The sequence below is a fragment of the Sander lucioperca genome, chromosome 22 (genome assembly GCF_008315115.2).
Source record: "Sander lucioperca isolate FBNREF2018 chromosome 22, SLUC_FBN_1.2, whole genome shotgun sequence".
Classification (NCBI taxonomy): domain Eukaryota; kingdom Metazoa; phylum Chordata; class Actinopteri; order Perciformes; family Percidae; genus Sander; species Sander lucioperca.
This window is the reverse complement of record NC_050194.1, coordinates 21,730,803-21,751,948: the sequence shown is the minus strand read 5'-3', so window position 1 is coordinate 21,751,948 and position 21,146 is coordinate 21,730,803. Positions and strand designations below refer to the sequence as shown.

Below are 21,146 nucleotides of genomic sequence, written 5' to 3'. Positions count from 1 at the left end.
ATGAAATATTAACATTGCTTCACCCAATATCAGTGCAGCCTCTACATAGATGCCTCTACATGGATGGGTGTGAAGGATTTAATGCTTGATTCAGTAGTCACCACTAGGGTGCACCAGCCTCTCAGCTACTTTAGATCATTAACCATTTCTGATATGCCGAAGGGACCATGGTTTTTACATCATACAGAATGATTTATACTCCCGGGTCATCTAAAGTGTAGGTTTTAAAGGGGAAACAGATTTTCTCTTTCATTTCACCTGGGTGTGCGACACCACTGTAGGAGGGCTCTGTGTGGGTGACAGGATCCAGCAGAGGCTATTTTGGGGGATCAGGACTTGAGAATGACATTTCTCTTTGCTTGTCTCTGCTGTTTAAGGAGCTCTTTTTGTATTTTTCTTTAACTTCATGTTTTGTGGCAGCCTAATTTGATGTCTACACTTTCATCTAAGTGGATCAAAGTGAATTTTTTTGATTGTGTGTGTGTGTGTGTGTGTGTTTGTTTGTGTGTGTGTGTGTGATGGCCGTTACAGAGGAACATGTTTAAGAATAGCTTGATAAATGCCAGCTGTGCCGTCTTATGTCTGATATCACGGCTGACGTAGGGAGAAGTCTGTTTACAGTATTGTCGCACATTTGGTCACTTGACTTGTAGTGTTGTGTTGCCATTGGCTTGTCCAGACAACATTCCTGGAAAGGAGAAAAACGTGCTCTGGTTTATTGGCATTTCTTTAAACCAATCACAATCATCTTGGGTCACTAAGCGCTGGATGCAGGTACGGTGCCTCTGCAATAGCAAATTAGACTACTTGGCTCTGTTATAGTATGCCAGTCAGGTGCTGCTGCTGGTTGTGAAGGCTGCTTTGAAATTTTCAGATTTTAATTTGGGAATTAGGAGTCATTTCATTTTTAATATTCTGTATGTCTTAGATGTGTACTTACTGCACTTCCGCTTTGTGTGATTTGTTTTGCTTTTGCATAATTTGTCCAATTACACTTGTCATCTTGAATGTTCATGTGAGTTTGGGTGCATGACAGTGAGAGAGAGGATTTTGGCAGGATTAGCACCTCACTGTGTTAATCCTTCCAGATGTATGTCTCTGTCACACCACCTAATGTGTGTTATATTGTAGTCTGATGTAATGATTAAGTCTCTGACAAAAAACAACAACATAAAACTGTATGACTTTGTACAGCTAGTGGGGCCTCGCAGGACTAAGATTTGTACATCATAAACAGTGATTGGCACCGTTACATACTGTTTTCTTCTTTCCTTATTCTTCAGATAACATGTCCATTTGATTATAGGAGCTAAACCGCTCTTGCATAAGCATGTCTGACTCTAAAACAACATGCACAAAAACGCTCAAGTCCCCCGAGGTACTTCAAGTCCTCAAAGACCTGTGTCTGCTCTCAAGTGGCATCGAGCACCAGATTGCACTAGGTCTTAACCACCCTGGCTTTCTCGCCCTTTAATTAATTCAAACGCAGCGCCACATCCTGCACAGCTTGACAGTACCAAGCTTGTGTGTGTGTGTGTGTGTGTGTGTGTGTGTGTGCTGGCGTCACAGAACCCCTCCCATGCCAGCAATGGCAGAGGTGGGAAAAAAGAGAGGTGGCAGATGATTGCATGAGACCGCGTTCAGACAGCCTTCTTCAGCTGTCCGGTGGTCTGGCAAAAACGCAGGTCTTTCCATTCATTTTTAATGGGGGTAGTGCGTTTAGGCTGCGGCGGGGGATGCCGCACGGGGGACACCGCACGGGGGACACCGCACGGGGGACACCGCACGGGGGACACCGCACGGGGGACACTCAAAAAAAACACAGCTGGCCTGCGGCGAAAAGGTGAGACTGACCCAACTTTTGGAGAAACCCCACGTCACACTGCGATGGCCAATCATGTAACCTGCGATCAGACTTGTCGGTGTGTTTTGAGCTATGGTTTGATGCGGTGTGAGAATCCCATACAGTAAACAGGAAACCTCACTGTCGCTGCCAAAAGAAAGTTTTAAAACACTATGGGGGTAAAAAACGAAACACAAGCACTGAACTGCCCAGGAGTTGCGCTGAATGTTTCCTGCAACAACAAAGCACTCACACTTTTCTTTCTCTCCTGTGAAATAAAGCTGCCTTCATGTGCGGTCGGAAACGTCGTTATCTATAAACGATTTGAAGGAAAACAGTAATTGTGAACTATAAAGTCTACTTGTGCTTTGTAGGGGGATTTAAGAACACAACAGGACGTCGCACAAATGGACCGTTTCATTAAAACTCCTCCCTCCGCACAACCCTGTGGCAAATCGCCAGGTTGTTTTTTTTTTGGTCTGAATGCCCCAATAGAGAGCAAATAGCAGCAGGTCTTAAGGCTGCTTCATATTGATCACCCACCCCCTCTCCTCTGGGGGCCTCCATCAACCGCAGCCTCTCTTTGCCCTCCTGTGGCAGAGTGTTAGTGTTGGTGAGGACTTGAGTTATTCGACCTCAAGGCTCTGATAGAATGAAAACGCCATGAAAGCACTGACCTTTTTAGAGAAGCGTTGAGTTTCTGATTTAATCCTCTCTGCCTGCATGAAGACTCTCAAGGGGGCCCTCAGATGCTCGAGGGGTCAACTTGTGAAACAGATTGGTGAGGATGGCAGGAGGCATACTGTACCATGTCATCGCAGTGGACTCGTGTTGAATATATGTTCAGCAGGTTTGATCTATCTATCTATCTATCTATTTGATCTAATTTATTTCGGTCTAATCTTTTTATTTATTATTTTTATACATTAAATATATGTTAACGTAGTTTTTTTAGTATGTTGCTAAAGTGCACTAACATTACAACATAGTTGATCTCATTCATTTTGATCTCATTTATTTATTTTATTTTATATTTCTTTTTCTAATTTTGCTTTACTTTTTTAGTGCAGTTGAATTATATTTTTTAAGTTTAAGAAAAATTTTAAGAAAGTTTAAGAAAAAAAAAAGATAAGTTCAATAAATGCATGATGTTTCCAAAGTTAATGAGTAATCGTGTTAAAAAATCATGATGACAATATTGACCAAAATAATCGTGGTTGTGATTTTTGCAATAATAAAGCAGCCTTAAACTCATGGTCCATTTACTAGCTAAGACTTTAACTTTTGTTATTAGTATATTTATAGCATGGTATCGCTACTTTTACTTAAGTAAAAATTCTCAATGTCCATCATATCAGGCTGCTGTTGTATTGCTCGGGCTCTAACAACTTAGCAAGAACTCCATTAATGAAATCTGGAGTCTCTGTCACGTGTAATCCAACTGAACTAACAATAATATTTGTATACTTTATTAAACCTCACAGGAAAAATGTCTTTTAATCCCCCTGCCTTCCAGAGAGGTCAGACTACACAGTCAGGGAAGAGTTTCTGTGTCTGAGTGCACTAAGTAACTCAGTACATTTACTCAGTACAAGTTAAGTACAATTTTACTTTACACTTATTTAAGAGCTTTAGTTACTTTTCATATTAAAATTTTATAAACAAAACATGAGATCAGGATATAAAATAAGATCCATTGTTACATTAAAGTACTAAAATTAATAATGAATACATCAGTGATCCAATAATAAAATAATATAATACTGACAGGAGCCGTTTTGCATAACGAGTAGTTTTACTTTTGATACGTCAATTATGTTCTGTTGCTAATACTTCCGTACTTTTACTAAAGTAACATTCTGAATGCAGGACTTTAACTTGTAATGGAGTATTTTTATACTGTGAGTGTATTTCTACTTTTACTGAAGCAAATTATTTGAACACTTCTTCTAACACTGGGCTCGACTCTGGAATGTCTGCTGAGGACGGGGGGTCTTTAAACGTCATGTATTACATAATTACAAGCCTTTGCATTTTTTCAATGGAAATGTTCCCTTTTCCCAAGTTATGATATCATTTCTGCCTCCTGCTGTGCACAAACATACGTTCTCAGTTTGTATTACATTATGCAACATAACTTTGTCTTCATTTTTCGCAGATCCCCCGACCACTGTGTTTTACGTTGTCTATTTTTAGCCCGCTGTTATCTAAGACTATGAGTGCTGAGTATTGCTCATTCTCACAGAGATATCTCAGTGGCTGAATGTTATGAGTTGTAATCACTGATTGCTTATTTGTTCCTTAATAAACACCTCACTCAAGTGTCAGGCTTGCCAGAGACCATCGCCCAAGCTGATTGATTGGCCCTGCTCCACTCTGAAACATTTAAAAGGAATTATTTCAACATCTCTCCCCAGATTACACTGCTTTCCCCTAATTAATGGCTGCAATCAATTCAATTACTCCCTCCCTATGGATTGCCACATAAAGGTGGAAAATTGCATTTGGCCTTAAAACCTGAGAATCCGCTTGGTTTAATTATACCACCTCATTTTTCTCCCACTCTTGCTGCAGTGATTACAGTAATATGAGTATATCTAAAATCTATTGTCTCTATCTATGGTGCTTAAATAGAGTGATATGTGAATAAGTGGCACTGTACTACAGTTAGCTAACTTCTAAATGGCCACGTGATGCATGCATAAAAATGGATGGCCAGCATTAACAAGGCACAGTGTGCAGAACTGCTTAGTCAGGTATTACAGCTCATTGTGTGGGTGGTCTTAAAGGACGCACATGAAGATGAACATGTTGAGCTCTGTTGAATTAGCTACTCGTGATGAATGCTGCATTTCTGGGGCTGTGTTATTGTTTGGTGGTATTAAGTGTCCAAATGGAGATGACAGGATCACTTGTTGGCATTTCTTGCACAGATACAATGGTCTATTATAAGCCCACAGCTAAAACTCGTGTTGAGACACATTATTTTGGGATTTTCAAAAGAGGCATCTGGGAAATGTAGGTTATTATTACCTGTAGCAGTGTTGTGGGCATGGTAAAACAACAACTAAACAGTTGCAATAGATCACAAAAAGTAGTTATCAAGTTTTCTTTATTTATGATTAATATGATGTGCAGTATGACACATGTAAGAGTAGAGCTGTTGCACTTTCAAGCTTTTTGTTTTACTTTATAACTATCTAGACCTTTTTTCTTTTACTATTCCGGCTTAGGTTCCCGTTGGAAAGGGTTGTCTGCAGCAAGGTGAAGCGGTGAAAATACAGCATATCAGTTTAAGTGTATAAAACTGATATAGATTTGTAGGTGGGCTTTTTTTTTTAGGTGGCTAAAATATGTTTAGCTGCTGCCCCCGTCCACAGCAGTACATTGCTTAGAAAAGTACCTAAAACATCTCCACTTTATAATATCCGAACTATCCCTTTAGGAGGTTCTATTAATATAAATATGTATACATGTGAAACATGTGAAAGCATTTTAATGTTGCAGCTAATTTTAACAGCGTTTTAATGCTATTAGGTATTTTAATTCATAACAATGCATCATTTATACGGAAAATCTTAACCTGCAAAGTACAGGTGTACCAGTTGATGGCTCAGTTGCATCATTTATGCTGCTGGTAAACTAAACTAAGATTAAACATCGATAGATAAACACCCAATACGCCCTACATCATGTAAACAAACGAGACAACAAATAAAAAATGAAACAATGCATCTGTCCTACTGAAATATGTTTTATAACATGATATATGTTGATGTGTTGATATGATGTTGTTGTCCTGGTTTCTGGACACAATATTGTAAAATCTGGACTTTTCCTTTTAAGTCATCTAACACAAACGTGCAGTGCACCATGCCTTGAGCATCTTGTCCTGTGTCTTTTTGAGAGGAAGGCTGACATTTAGGACATCTCAATCTCCCTCTTTCCACGCCTCCTTAGCCAGCCTCGCTTTCTATATGACATCTGGTGTCCTCTGAGATTTTTTTAAAATGAACACTGACATTTGGGGCATCTCAATCACCACGCCTCCCTACTGCAGCATTGCACATTGAGAAAATTGTTCTTCAATTATTGTCATTATTTCTTGCCTCAACCGTCCCAGCCACCACGGACCCTGCAAACCATTTGTTCCGCTGAAAGGAAATGTGACATTTTTAGCTCCACTGTCACAGGTGAAAAATAAAGAGTGAAGGTTAGGTGTAGAAAGGAGTAATTGAAATGGGAGTATGATGTCCTCAGGAGGAACACTAAAGAACTGGCTGGATTACACGCTGTGATGGAAAAACTTGTCACATTTTAGTCATCAGTCAAAATAGTCTGGGTGTTTTAGCGATGAAATATCATTCACCTATCATACCTTTTCTTCATTAAGTGCAAATCAGTTATTTTACAGTGTGTCATTGTAAAGGTACTTGATGGAATTGATACATATCTGTCAATTCTTGCAGTTTATTCATTTCTGCTGACATGATTGGTGAATGCTGGCGCAGAAGAGTAAAAAAAAGACACACCAGCTTGCATTGCAGGATTTTCTAAACTGAAACTTTTGAGGTGTTTTAGTCTTGTTCAGTCAGTTCAAATACAGAAAAAAGAATTTAGAGCCAAAGTTTGGCATTTTGTGAAAGTACTGCAGTGCCCATTGAAAATGTGCCTGTTTGGAACGGGCTGATTTGCCTGGCCTGTGGTATTGCTGTTTGCAGCTTTCTCAAGAACTAATCTGCTCTTGAATGTCCTGTAGCGAGTGACGGAGAGCGTGCTGTACCCACCATGCTGTTCACCTGTGTTAATAGGGGTCCCCTCTCAATCCACTCCACAGTGTTTACACTACTAATATATATGTCCTGCAGATCTCAAGTGCCCGCACTTGACACTGTGCTTCCTTGGGTCACCGACAATGGTCAAGACGATCGGAGGACATACAGACTTTCTTCCTTCCATTTTAGATTGATAAACTTTCTTGTCTAGGGCTAAATGAAAAGATTGATACCACAGTTAATATAAAGCCAGTAGCTGGTTAGCTTAGCTTAGCACAAAGACTGGAGACGGGGGAAATCCTTGCTCTGTCCAATGCTAACAAAATCCGTCTACAAGCACCTCTTAAGCTCATTAACACGTTATATCTATCTTTGTACATATTAAACAGAGGAGTGAGGGTAAGTCTGCCACTGTCTCTGTCCGGTTAATGTGCGAAAAAGACACAGGAAATATAAAGTAGGCATGTTAAGAATGACAAAATAGCACATAATATCAATGGAGCTGTGTTTTGTGGCCACCCCCACCTGTCATCTATCTCACAGGAATATGTTGCATCTTGTTGACAATATGCGACTAGCCTACAATACACATCACTTGTAAGTTATTGTTGTCCGACCCAAAATTAAAACTGGCGTAAAATAAATTATATTTTGCACTCATAAGCAAGAGGCAATGTTTAACTGCAGGGATGGTCAGATAGAGACCCAGGTTAAATCATGTAGAGGACTGGTGGTGCACATAAAGTGGCATTCTAAACTTTGACCTGTTACTGTAGCACATCTGTAAGGCCTGTTGGTAATATACTGTAAAACATGCTGGTCTGAGATGTCACTCTGGGGAAATAAGTGTGACTGGAGGAGATTAATAACAAACACTTACACAAACAGCGGGCTTACAGCGTAACGGATATGAACCCCCGGCAGAAGCAAAGGTGGTACACAATAAACTCTAAGCCCCATGGGTTTGAACCCCTAAATAGCCGTAAAACATGGCTGCAGCTGTACAAATACGCTTTCAAGGGTAAAACAAGGACAGACAGGGATGCATGAGCCCAAGAGGAAAATGGAGTAGGTTTTATTGAAACCCTTGTTCCTATCAAATAATACCTCTCCTCTTTTTTCTTTTCACGTGCGATGTGATGGGTCCCCAAAGCTCCGTCCACGCACGAAAAACTGTCCCTTTAATAAAACCCTCCCTCCTTCCTTTTTTTTATGCCATTTTCTTTCCTCCCTACTCATCCTTTTCCTCCCCCTCTTTTTGCACTGTGGTTGCCATGACAACAGCAGCACTGCACCATTCATCTGTTGGAGACCTGGGCTCCTGTTCCTATAGTGAGAGTGCGCCTCTCACATCTATACATAACACGCTAAGCGCTTATGCAGTCACGGAGGAGAAGGAGAAGATCGTTCCTATCTGTGCTTCCAGGGCTCCTAGCGGGAAAAGCTTCCTATTCTGTTTTTTTTTTTTTCTTTTTTTTTTTTTCATTCGTAGTGGCGAAGGTTTTGGTCACATGTCAGCCCTCGGTACTACTGCCATCATAAAGGTGTCACCTCTGTGTCCCCCAGTGACACAGTGACTGCTACGTTCTCTTCCTTCCTCCTTTCCTTATTCTCCCTCCCCTTCCTCTTCCTCCTCTCACTCCTCCCGTCACTGCCATATCTTGCCTGGCTCTGTATCATTTACTGCGACTGTATTGAGCAGGCAGCATCAGCACTGAAACCTGTGGAGACTTCCTCAGAAAGGAAACAAGAAGGAAGAAAGAGAGTGAGAGCTTCTGTTTCTCCGCACTGCTTGGTTGCAGGTGTTTTTCTGTTTCCTGTTTTAGTTTTTTCTTTCCTTTTTGCTTATTTTTGATGAACTGGTCATCACTCCGGGAGGAAGGACTGCTCGTGTCGCTGGAGGTGCAAGGAGGGGAGCTGGTGCCGTACTCCAACCTTCAGGAATGCGAGATCTGGTTTGAGAATGGTGAGCCCCGCCACACCCTCTTTTGCTTGATTCCTCCATCTGTGCCCGCAAACCTTGTCTCCTCCTCTTTCACCTGCTGCTACACCTTTTGCTCGGTCTGATCTCACACCTGGAGCTGGCTGCGTCGCCCACTGGTTCGAATGACGTTTGTACAGACATGGGGTTAATGGGAGGAGGAGCACAGGAAAAGTAATTTCTCTACATGAAATGATCCATTTGTCAAAGGGCTGCACTCTAATGACAATGTAGGCTCGAGGACCTGTGAATCAACCAGAGTGCGATAATGTAAGTGCTTTTTCGTGGCGAACTACTCTGTTTCATGCGTCAGCGTGGGTGAGCATTCAATTGTCTTTGTGTGTGTGTGTGTGTGTGTGTGTGTGTGTGTGTGTGTGTGTTTCTGTTGGACTGTGCATGTCTAAGCACAAGCTGTAGGCGGCTAATGGTGCTTGTTCTTGTTGTTGTGTGTCTCACTTTTCCTTCCAGAGCACAGCGTCATATGTAGCATATGGTTGCGTAAACGGGTTGAAGTTGGTGGGGAATAGTTTTTCCCCACACCGTGCAGTCGGCAACAACAGTAACAGCAGCTTGTTGTTGTGTACCAGAATCACCCTGTCATGTGCTGGGATGTGGTTCCTCCTTCCAGTTCCAGTGCTGCAGGCTGCCTCTCTCCTTGCCTTATCCCAGGGGACTGCTAGCTGGTGTGTGAGCAGAACAAAATGTCTCAATAACAATGTCTGCCAGCAAAACATAAGCACCTCATCAGCAGCTGCTATTGCTGGTCTCAGGTGAATGGCTTTTGATGAGGCGCCCACAGCTAGTTTTCACACCACTTAGTATCACCACCTGGAGAGTGCTTTGATGAGCTTACGTTGTCAGCTGTCATTCAGGAGAGACAATTTCAGGGTGGATAAATAACCATGTTGATTGTGTCCAAGGTGGAAGAACATTTCCTGGGTTTTAGGATCCCTCATGGGGTTATTTGAATCAGATGGAGCAGAATGAATGAGGTCCCATCCACAGTGATATCCCTTCATGGTTATGACACAAGGATCTTTCTATTATTTATCTCCCTCTTTAGACGTTTTAGCTGAGGGATTATTGTCTGACAAGAAATTGTTATTCAAAGAAACTGTATGAAGAGAGCAATCAACTGCACAGACAAATATAGGTACTTTGTCTTGCTTGAGATGGTTATATCTTGTAATAGACAATATAGGCTGCCCTATCTGAGAATACCCTGTGAAAATGTGTGACACAGCATAGCTCTTGCTGTGGCTTTTCCAAGGTTATTCTCATCTCCACCTCCTCCTGAGTTCTTCAAGTGTTTTGTAGGTGTGTGTCAGTGCCTATGATCTCATATGTATTCACAAGACAGGTCAGTTAAACCTGGCTTTTCAGTGGCGGACTTCTCATATACCCTCTGCAGTGGATCAGAGTGATATTGATTTATATAATTGCTCAATTTCCCTCCCTTGCAACCCCTTGAGCGTGGTTCAGACAAATGGCTTGTAAGACTGAGATAGGTTATGAAATAAATTTGACAGAACGTCTACTACTTTGGTCGATTTTTAGGCAGCATTTAACCTGACACATGCAAAGTATACACAACAGGACTAATATGCAGTACCTCTAAAAATTGATGTAATGTTAATTTACTAACCAGTGGATTATAGGCTATATTCACCGTTTAGTGACATTATTATTGCGCCTGGATTTCTGATAGCTGCAGGCCTGTTTCACCACTCAGTCCTGATTACAAAAGCAGCCTGCTAAGTGACTCTATTGGCGGATGGGCACAGTCTGTACTATGCTTGACACCCTGGCTATAAATCAAGCATTGGTGACACAACTGTCCTTTAAAATCCTTCATTTTGTTTCTCCGTGCAAAAGGTTAGAAGAGGAATCGAATTATGGTGTCGTAGAAAACTAGTTGGAGTGTGTCATGTTATCCCATTGTTTATGGTCAATCCAGTGACCCTGCAACTCTCGCCCTCAGTTTTTTGTTGTAACACAAATGTCTTCTAGGTCAATTTCCTTTGCAGTCAAACATCACTTCTCAAATGCACAGAATTTGAATTAGTCATGAGAGACAGTATTGCTAACTCTTTAACAACTCCCTGGGATCTAGAATTACAATCTTTTATTATGCTGAGAGAAGACACAGTTAGAGCCGCCATTAGCAAGATGAAGCTTGATCCCCCTCCGACCATGCTTGTTAAAGTCAGCTTCAAGTGTCTATGCCAGGTAACATCCAGCAATTAGAAATCTTCCCCCAAAGCTTTCAAAACAGCTACCATTTTGCTGCTTGTGACATTCTTGTGTTTTTGTCTTGTGAACTTGTCTTGTGATATTGTTGCCATTTATTGTTTTAGTGTTAGGAAAAATGTCCCTATCTGTTGAGCACTTTTTTTTTATTCTTGTGGTAGGAATGTCTTGTCTCATCTGTTGTGCATTTTTTCTTCTTCACCATGGGATGGTGAGAAACAAACTTTCAATTCCTCTGCATGTCTAGTATATGTGAAGAAATTGACAATAAAGCAGACTTGACTTGACTTGATACACCCTCTGCTAAAGAACCCAGACAGACCCTTAGCAATTACAGGCCAATCTGTAATCTCCGAAGATAATCTTTTAAAAACAACTGCTTTTTAACCATACACCTAATCATCTAAATGAATATTACAAAAGTTGCAGACTGGTTATCAAGCCAACAGCAGCACTGAAACAGCCCTGCAAAAAGTAATAAAGGAACTGAGAATCATTGTTGGTGCTAACAAATTGGCTGTCCTTAGCAAAGTGTTTGACACACTAAATCATGACAATTTGAATGACAGTCTTGAGAAATAGGTGGGTGTCTTGGGTAGTGTACTTGTCTGGTTTCCTTCATTTTTTTGTTTTGATACTAACAATGGCGTTCCTCAAGGAACCATTCTTGGTCCTTTTCTTTTGTCTTTTACACATGATCCCACTTGGTAACATCATCACAATGTCAGATTATCCCAATGCTCTCTCACATCAATGCATGGATGTGATTAAAAAAAAAACTAAATGAGGACCCAGAGAGAGATGAGTTTTAATCAAAATTGTGCTGTCTGGCAAAACAGATTAAAGAGCTAAAGATATTTTACTGTGGCTAGAATTTTAAAAAATGCTAAAAGAAGAGCTCACATTGCTCTACTGTTTATGGCATTCCACAGGCTGAACAGATTTTTAAGTTATTTTACTTGTTTTGTAAAGCTTTAAATTACCTACCACCTCCTTTATATCAAAGATTAACAGACCACTAAAATCCTTCCCCGTCTCTTTCTTAGGCATTCCCATTTTTTCACACAATTGGCAAGGCTGTCTTTCGTGCAATATCCTGCAACATGTTCTTGGGATTGCTAACTTGCTCTGTTTTAAAATATATATATATATATACCAAGAACCTGATTTTTTATTTTTCTGGGTTTTAATTCTCCAGGGCTTTCATGTTTTTAATCCTTTGGTTTTACTCTTTATTCCCCAGTGTTTAATGAATTTCTATAAACATATTTAGCTGTTTTATTAACATAAAACATTGCACTGTTACCTGTTAGAGTGTTTTATATTTCTGAATTATAATCCTCTAACATAGCTACTCCTTTGCATGAGAGCTGCTTTACAAATCAAGTATTACTATCTTACAGTGTGCTTGTTGCTTACATTTGGTTTTTGTCTGGATATTTAGCAGTACCTTCTATAAGAAAAGCTGTGGAGTAGAAAAGAGAAACCCGCAGTGTGCTATAAATAGTGATAATAATGATTTGCTTACAAAACAGAGCAGTGGGTTACATATACCACCTCACTGCTTTCTGCGAACACTGTGGTGGAGAGCTGAGCAAACATTTCTATGTAAGATACACACAGAAGCCTAAAGAAGTTTGTTATTGTGGGTGTACGTATGTGTGTCCATGCGGATCCAAACCTTTACAGACTGCTGCACAGGACTGCACAATGACACCAGCCTCAATATTAACATTCACCACTTGTCTGTCTGCTGTTTACTTATTTGCTCATTTCATGGTGCTGAACTACTTTGAGGCATTTGTCTGGATCACAGATCTGACTTTGTATGGCTGCAATCAGTCTGCTAAGGTATTACATAAGAGCAACAATTGATTACAGCATGTGTCAGACATGAAAGATTTGTTTTTGGTGATGTTCATTTTATGTCGTGCTAAAGATAATGCTCGATTATCAGGAACATCTTAATTGGAAGCTTCAAAATCAGTCATGTAATGCCTTTCCTTATTCATTGTCTTGTTTTAGTGTTTAATTTAATTCCTTATTTGAATAACAGCAGAGACACTTCTATCTCATCCTGATTTTCACTATGACGAGGGTGTGGTCCTCAAGTTGAGTGTGGCCAGGAGGTCATAAATATACCCACTAGGGGTTGAACTCCAGCTGGCACAGAGGTCAAGGCAGCCTTACTATTATTAGGCCACTGTATCAAATGGTGTCCTTGGCAATTATGCGACTGTCGCTTTCTTAAAGTGGCATCATATTTAACTTTACAGCCTACTGGTATCCTTTGGCTTCAGGAGGGCAGGTCTCTGATGACTCCTGCTGAGTTGTGTGAAGTTCACGGTCACACTACTGTGTCACCCCACCACTGAAGGAGCGAATCCATAAGAAAGTAAAGTTAACAGTGTCTGAACCACTCAGTGTTAACAATAGTCGCTGTGCTTCAGCAGCTACATCATGATGTCCTTCAGGAGAAAGGGTTTGCTCACTAGAGTATACAGCTGCTTAGAAAGCCTGCAGTATGGAGTACATATGTATCCAAAGGGGCTTTAGACCAGAGATGGAATGATAAAAATAAAGCTGCTCAGAGCAAATAAGTTGCCCAGTGTGGCTAAATTTGATAAAACAGTATCCTATTGATCTCCCTGAAATAGCGTCAAGCTGGAGGACTCTGTTTAGGCAATAATTATAAACAGTGCACTTGATTAGCAGTTTAAACACTGTTATAAAGTGCCTTGCGAACAAAGAAACGATACACAAATAGTAGTAAGATGCATTCAGTACCCTGATAACAATATAGTTGGAAGGTCAATAGAAAACATAATAGAAAAGTCAAGTTGTTTTCATAATCTTTTAGAAGCCAATCAGATTCCAAATCGTTACTCTTGTCCCAAGGCTGGACGCTTAATGCTTTGTAAAAAAATTCATTGTGATTTTGGACAGAGCTCAGAATACCTTCAACAAAATCTTAGAAAATCATAGATATAGGTCTATAGGTCTATCCAGGCCCAATAAGGTTGTGTGAAACATGGAAGTAACATATTTTTGAGCGAGGGGGAGCTCGGCTAATGAGTGTTCTTAGAAAATCAGTCCCTCCCTCCGCCCTCTTAAAATTCTGCCTGTGCCTCACCTTGCTAATCCCTCTAAGGCTGCTTGCTAGATACACATGTGCGTGTGCGCCGACACACTAACACACATACATTAAAAGAGGGAGAGGCAGTCTGGCTAATGGAATTGCACTTGATGCTGACTGCCTCTGTTATGAAGTTGTGACTGAACATCTCGCTGTGTTGCACAGCAACATCTGGTCTGCATTGTTTTGTTCAACAAGTCAACGAGACAAACACACAAAAATCACCCGTGGTCTCTGAGCCGGATTACTATATGCACACTGGGAACAAGCCTCCAGGCCATACATTAATACTGGTGAAATTAAATGTTAAACAGCACGTCCTCAGTATCAAGCACACATTAATTATCAGCCACTTCTGTGTTTCAATTTATGTATAACGTCTTAAAAGAGTAATCCACCAATTTAGTCGGACTCAATATACAATGGACAGCAGAACCAGAGATATCATAATTTTTTAAGATTATTTTTTTGGGCATTTAATTCCACAGGACAGGAGACATGCAGCAAAGGGCCGCAGGTCGGAGTTGAACCTGCGGCCGCTGCGTCGGGGAGTAAACCTCTATATATGTGCTCCTGCTCTACCAACTGAGCTAACCTGGCCACCCAGATATCATAATTTTAATTCCATGTATTCTTCTTCCCTGTCGAAACCTGCTGCCTACATCACCCACAATTCAACTTGAAAACACTTTGGTCAGAAATTTGGGTGTGTTATGCTAGTAGCAGCTAATGTAGCCTCAGTGGAGTCCCCCTTTTAAAGTAGTTGCAAAAGTTGAACAAGTGAAAGACAAATTATCTGTGTGTACTTGCATGTTTTGTTAAATCTCTTTTGACTTCATAAACTGTTTGTGGAATCTCTAACATGGAGTATAATGTATGGTTCGGCGATATTACCAATGTATTATCGTTTGTCAACTTTTACGGCAACCATAGCTTGATATGATTATATTGTTATTGTTTTAAAAAATTGTCATGTCCAAATTAATTATTCTGAGTAAATTGTAAAAAAAGCTAAACAAGTAGTTGTCGAGGGTTTTGTTTTTCATGTGTGAAGAGTTTCGTCTAATGTAGGACGTAACCGTAGAACACAGTTCAACAATAATTTGACTTAAAAACCATATCATAGTATATATCGAAATATCCTTAAAAATAATGTGACAATGACTTAACCACATTATAAAGCCTCACATTTGTAATGAACTTGATAAAGACCACTGCATCTCTTTCTGAGGCACAGCAGGAGATAGCCACAACACAAAGGGTCAGAGGCTCAGTCGCCCCAGCTTGTATCTTTGAAAGCTGAGTTCCTTGAATCGAGGTGACGAGGGGAAGACCTGAGTAGTCGATACAAAGAGGTTGTTTGATTACATTTCAACAAATGTGTTGGGACCTTGAAGCTTTTAGTGTCGGTAAAATCACCCTCTCCGTGCGTTACCACCACCTTTCAAAAGGTGGGCAAGACTCGCCGTTTCCCCTGTGCTCTGCTGTTGCCATAGTGACCAGGGCTGCAAGCTCGGTTTCTGTAAAGCTCTGCTTTGGTTGCAGACAGCTGGGCGATGTATGTCCTCACCCACATTAGTGTTCTGTATGTTAATTCGTGCATGTGTGGGCGTCTATGTCTTTGTCTGAGTGGGTGCCTCAGGTCGAAGGTAACTGAGACAGTGGTTCAGACATTGCCGTAGAAATGTCTCCTTTCACTTGCTTATCATTCACTCATCTGCAGCAAATGAGAAATTGTGCATTGCATATTAGAGTCTCCAATTCATATTCAGATCTTGTCGTTTATTTGTTGAAAACCCAGGTTGTGTCTGTGGGGACTGTCATGTTGAAAAGAAGCGTTCCTCTTTCATATGCACGACACTCTGCATACGTGAATTTGAATCACAATATTGACTTTCGTTTTTGTTGATCATTTCACCAAAGGCTGTGTGTGTGTGTGTGTGTATATATGCTGACAATCTTGGGAATAGAGATCAGCTTCTTTTTACATTTTCCAATGGTCCATTGTCACCAATCTCTCCCCGTTCTCACTCTAATCTCACATGTACACTTGCATACATGCCACATGCATATTCATATTCACACCCTCACATCCTGAGCATTTAACAAATATCTATTTCACGGCCACGTGCATCTGCACACACAGACTAGAGATATTTATTCATAAGCTCATTAGAGGAGTGGATTTGCTTGCTACCATCCATCACACTGTCACCCACCCTCAGCCTGGCACACACTGACAACAGAACTGCAGGAGAGAAGTCCCTGGGATTTAGTCTCCTGGAGCCGCTGCTATAGAGGGGATTTACTCCAATAGACAGAGTCTCACTTCGCCATTTTATAGAGGTGAGATCAGTGAGACAAAAACCAAAAGAAATGGTAATCTCTCATTTACAATTTTAGTCTCTTTGCACAGTCATTGTCAACTGGTTTTCAGCAGCATGCTGGCTTTGGAGTTGCACAGGTGCAATATAAAATATTTAAAATTTAAAAACTGTCAATTTATTTATTATATTTTATATTTATATATATATATATATATATATATGAGGAAATCGTCGTGGATGCTCTTGCAGGCACACTGTCACGTAAAAGCTCAGTCCATCACAGGCTCCTTGTAGCTTGTTACAAGCTAGTGCAAGCTGTTGCAAGCGTGTCACTGCAGGTGCAAGAGCAGCTTATTGAAATAAGGCTTTCAAACTATGGTTTGAAAGAGGATTTTTTTTTTTTTTTTTTTACTTTGGGCCCTTTTTGATTGAAAGAATGTGCAGCCATTGCAGACTGCTGTATTGCTCTTTTTTTCTGTGAACTAAACGTGAACTTTTCAAGACTCACAATATTGATAAACATTGTTGAATATGTGTGAAAGATTTTTGTAATATCTTCGTTGTTAATGGTGGTGTGACCTGGAATCTTTTGTGCAAAAAAGAAAAAAACAGTTAGGAAACACGTCTTTTCTACTGAAGGTCAAGGGTTCTTAACTAATTCCCATTCACATCCACTGATGTTTAATTCCCTTGTGCAGGCAAGTACTATTTAGTACTCTTTAGATGAACAGACGAGGATCCATTGTGGATTCACCAGTTGTGATCAGTGGCTTGAAATGAATGACGCTTACTTTAAAAGAAGGGAGGAAAATATCAAAAAGATAAATTGTTTATATCTGATATGCTGTGTTTGACTCATGTATACAGTACCATGTATTGGCTTACTTGCTTTTTGTTTTCTCTTGCATCTGAAGGTCATGGAAGTATAGTATTGTAAGACTTTGTCCATAGTCTTTGAATGACAGAATATTCAATAATTAACTATGGAAATGTGTCATTTTTTCTTCACTTGCACATTGTTTTACTTCCTAAATACTATTTATTTATTGACTCACTCAATTTATAGATTTTTTCCATGTGATTTGAATCACCTTAATACCAGCAAAATAATGTAAAAATCTGTCTTAGCTCATAAAAATATATAACTATTAATTAACCAAAATGATGTTTGAGTTGTTTGTCAAGCAGAATACATTAAATGGCCCCATGGCATGAAAATTTCACTTTATGAGGTTTTTTAACATTAATATGAGTTCCCCTAGCCTGCCTATGGTCCCCCAGTGGCTAGAAATGGCGATAGATGTAAACCAAGCCCTGGGTATCCTGCTCTGCCTTTGAGAAAATGAAAGCTCAGATGGGCCAATCTGGAATCTTCCCTTTATGAGGTCATGAGGAGCAAGGTTACCTCCCCTTTCTCTGCTTTGCCCACCCAGAGAATTTGGCCCGCCCATGAGAAAGAGAGAGACATCATGGCTTGCAAACAAGCAAAGTGGCAGTTGGTCAAGGCCACACCCCCACCCTCCACCTTGCCCCCCCCCTCTCGCCTCCCCAATAGCATTTAAAGCTACAGACACAGAAATGGCACATCCTAAGTAAAGCTCATTGTGGGACTGGCTCTAGTGGCTGTAATTCTGCACCAAGGCTGAATTTTGGGATTTTGGGAAAGAGACCTCAGATACAGTATTAGGGGACCACTAAGGCCTATATAAAAGAGACTTCAGATACAGTATTAGGGGACCACTAAGGCCTATATAAAAGCATCCAAAAAGCAGCATATCATAGGACCTTTAAGTATCCCTATGTACGTTCCTTTCATGGCAGTTGAGCCGGTCCTGGATAACTTTTGTCCCTTCTTCCTCCTGGCTGTCAGTTGTAGTTTCTCACTGTGGCATCTGTGCTGGCTCACTTCCTAGATGTGGTCAATTAGCAGGGTCCTCTCCAGACCATACCAACACAGTATTAACACTCTGTGTGTGGCAAGAGAACGCATCTGCTTTATACACATACTCATAGCTCTGAAGGAGTTCTTTATTCCCTCTGCCAAGGAGATTTTGTTTTTGTTTGTTTGACTGTGTGTTTGTGAGTGAGTAGAATATCTCAAATCCTGACAACAGATTGCAATGAATTGGTGGAAAGTTGGACCATGGGACAAGAAACATGTGGTTATTTTTTCGTGCATATCCGGATAAAGGTGCAGGAATTCCTATAATAGCAAAGTAAGGCATTTCAAAACGTTTTTCTTGTCAACCCTGGAAACTGTATCCCATTATCGGCACTGTTTATTGTGAAATGTCGCTAACTTTTTGATGAATTGCCATGAAATTTGGTACACACATTCTTCCCCTAATTTTAATAACTTAAATGATCCCCTCACTTTTTATGTAGTGCCATTATCAGGTCGTAATCTCAGATTGCCTAATACTTTGGTTTATGCCCAAATACCTGCAAAACTAATGTCATTTAGGGCTAATTAGGAAATGTTAGCATGCTAAACTAAGATGGTGAACATGGTAAACTATACTGTATACCTGCTAAATATCACCATGTTACAATTGTCATTGTGTGCATGTCAGCATGCTGACTTTAGCTTAGAGCACGGCTGTGCCTAAATATAGCCTCATAGAGCTCTCAGTCCTGTTTAGATAAAATGAAGGATTACATGCTCTCTTATGGCTTGATAAATCCTACCAGTAATATATATTGTAAAGCCCTTTAAACCCCTTATTAGATTACCAGTATTTGAAAAAAGAAAAATCATTTTCACTAAGCATAAAGCAGAGCCATCTTGACATTTTGAAGACAATGGGTTAAAGACAGTGGACAGTGACGGCATCCGCTTTTATGCAGATTTGAAGTTTAGATGATTGTGCTGCCTTGGCATGAACTCTGAAGTGTTTTCTATCGTACTGTACATAAGTTTTCACATTGACTAAAAGTCTGCACCTCCTGCCTGCAGAATGATTTATTTCTGTCTGTCTTTACATAACTTAAGACAAACAGTATATAGACAGATGGACAACTCTACTCCACACCCATTATACACACACTAACACTAACACGCATGCATTATACTGGCATTAGCTTTAACACGAACCCCAAACAAAAGTGGTAAAGAGCCTGTTCATTGTTGCTTGAATACATGTTTCAACTGCTGCTCGTGTCTTCCTGCTCACCCCACTCTGGTTCAGCACAGTGTTGCTGCACCGGATAGCTTTGGACATGTTCGCTCACCCATTAAAAAGATGGTTAACAGTTGCAGCATTGCAGCAATACATACAGTAATCTACTTTAAAAACCTCATTTTAACCAGATTAGTAAATTAAAACCAAATTATGCTTAGATCCTGGCTGCCCACACAAGTACAAAAAATGAAAAAGAATAGGTTGAACCAATGAGCCATGCACACAATTTAGTTATTAGCTGAATTTCCTTTGCACACTTTGGCCTGGGTCCAACTCCATCACAGTAGCCATTTCAAGAAAGTGAGGACTTGTATTAGAGTCAGAGAATAAATTAGCTTAGAAATAGAAAGTAAGAAGCAAGAAAGCTTAGAAATATCTCCTGATACGTGATATATGAGTATACTGTAGCTTTGGAGGTCACGCCTCTATAAAATTATGGCTTTTTTCTTAACCTTTGTCTGCTGTATCATTGCTCTATGTATGCGTCCTTGCAAAGCTGTTCTAAGTAAACAATGCCATTGAATGGATGGTTAAGTTCTGTCTGGCCTCTCTTTCTGTGGGTACAACACATGTTCATTGGTATAAAGACTCTTCTGCATTGTGAATTCTTGCCTAGTAGACTGCTGCCACAATGTATGCACTCATGATACCATGAGCTAGTCTGGGTAACAACGCTAACAATCCCTGTGCCGTGACGGAGAGCCCAGAAAAAGATTGTGTCACAACCACCACCCCCGGCTTTCTCTCTCACTGAATTTCATGTCTGAGACTTTGTGCTTGAGTCAGGCGCGAGAACATTCCAAAAATGAATCTCATTTGCAAACTTGGTGTGATTATGACGCTGGACAAATAGACACAGCATTTTTTATTTTTTTTATAAATCCATCTCTTCAGCTTAAAAGATCGATTTTGTTTTGTGCTTTCTGAGTGAAATGTAGGGCTATACAGAGGAAGTGTGGTGATATTTTCACGATTCATTGGTCGGTTGAGGTTCTGCGGCTGTACTGGTTTGCCCTAGCCCACTACCTGATTGTCCATGCTGCTTTTTTACTCATGATTTAGCTATTTTTGACCCAAGGAAAACACAAAGCTGCCTAAGAAAGCCTTCAAGATGTTTTCATTTTATCAGTGTGATGCTTCAAGTTCATAAGCTCTCTGACTTCCTCCTTTTCTGTCCTGTCCCTATCACTCCTCTCTTTCTTGTCTTCTTCCATCTCCCTGGTGTGTGTGTGTGTGTGTGTGTGTGTGTGTGTGCGTGTGTGTGTGTGTGTCTGTGTTGTCTCCTTTTTCTATATGTGTGTATGCTTTCTGCTCCCAGCCCCTCTGCGGAAAGCAAAGTTTGTGGAGAGCCCTCGCATTCCACAATCAGAGCTTGGCTCACCTACACACATCTCCACCACTGCCAAGAATCCAGACCTGGACGCATACTGCCGTGGTAAGTTTTAAGGCCAGCTTTTCCCTCATTCCGTCGTGTTACTTTCTGCATGTATGTTCCTGTTTTTGAATGTGGTAGACACAGAGAGAGAGAGAGAGACATGGGGAGAATTTTGCCAGTTATTCTGCCTGCTGCTGCAAAGACGAAAGCATTGCTAAGGTCATTAATGAAATAGCTTTGTAAGTGCCCACAGTGTCCATGCTTATTGCCTCCTCCC

The 21,146-nt window shown here is 40.5% G+C and overlaps 1 protein-coding gene across 13 annotated transcripts in view; it reads left to right on the top strand.

Moving 5' to 3' along the window:
- tanc2b (tetratricopeptide repeat, ankyrin repeat and coiled-coil containing 2b) overlaps positions 1-21,146 on the top strand; it is a 152,854-nt gene that overhangs the window by 77,749 nt on the left and 53,959 nt on the right. For 7 of the 13 annotated variants that reach the window (XM_031315875.2, XM_035997957.1, XM_031315874.2 and 4 more), the window contains one exon: positions 20,813-20,929. The exons of 2 other annotated variants lie outside the window; for them this stretch is intronic. In XM_031315875.2, coding sequence (XP_031171735.1) covers positions 20,813-20,929 — 117 coding nt within the window. Of the gene's footprint in view, positions 1-8,014; positions 8,585-8,611; positions 8,870-20,812; positions 20,930-21,146 lie in introns of those variants that run through there. 4 more of the 13 variants (XM_031315879.2, XM_031315884.2, XM_031315880.2 and 1 more) reach the window with 4 other exon arrangements.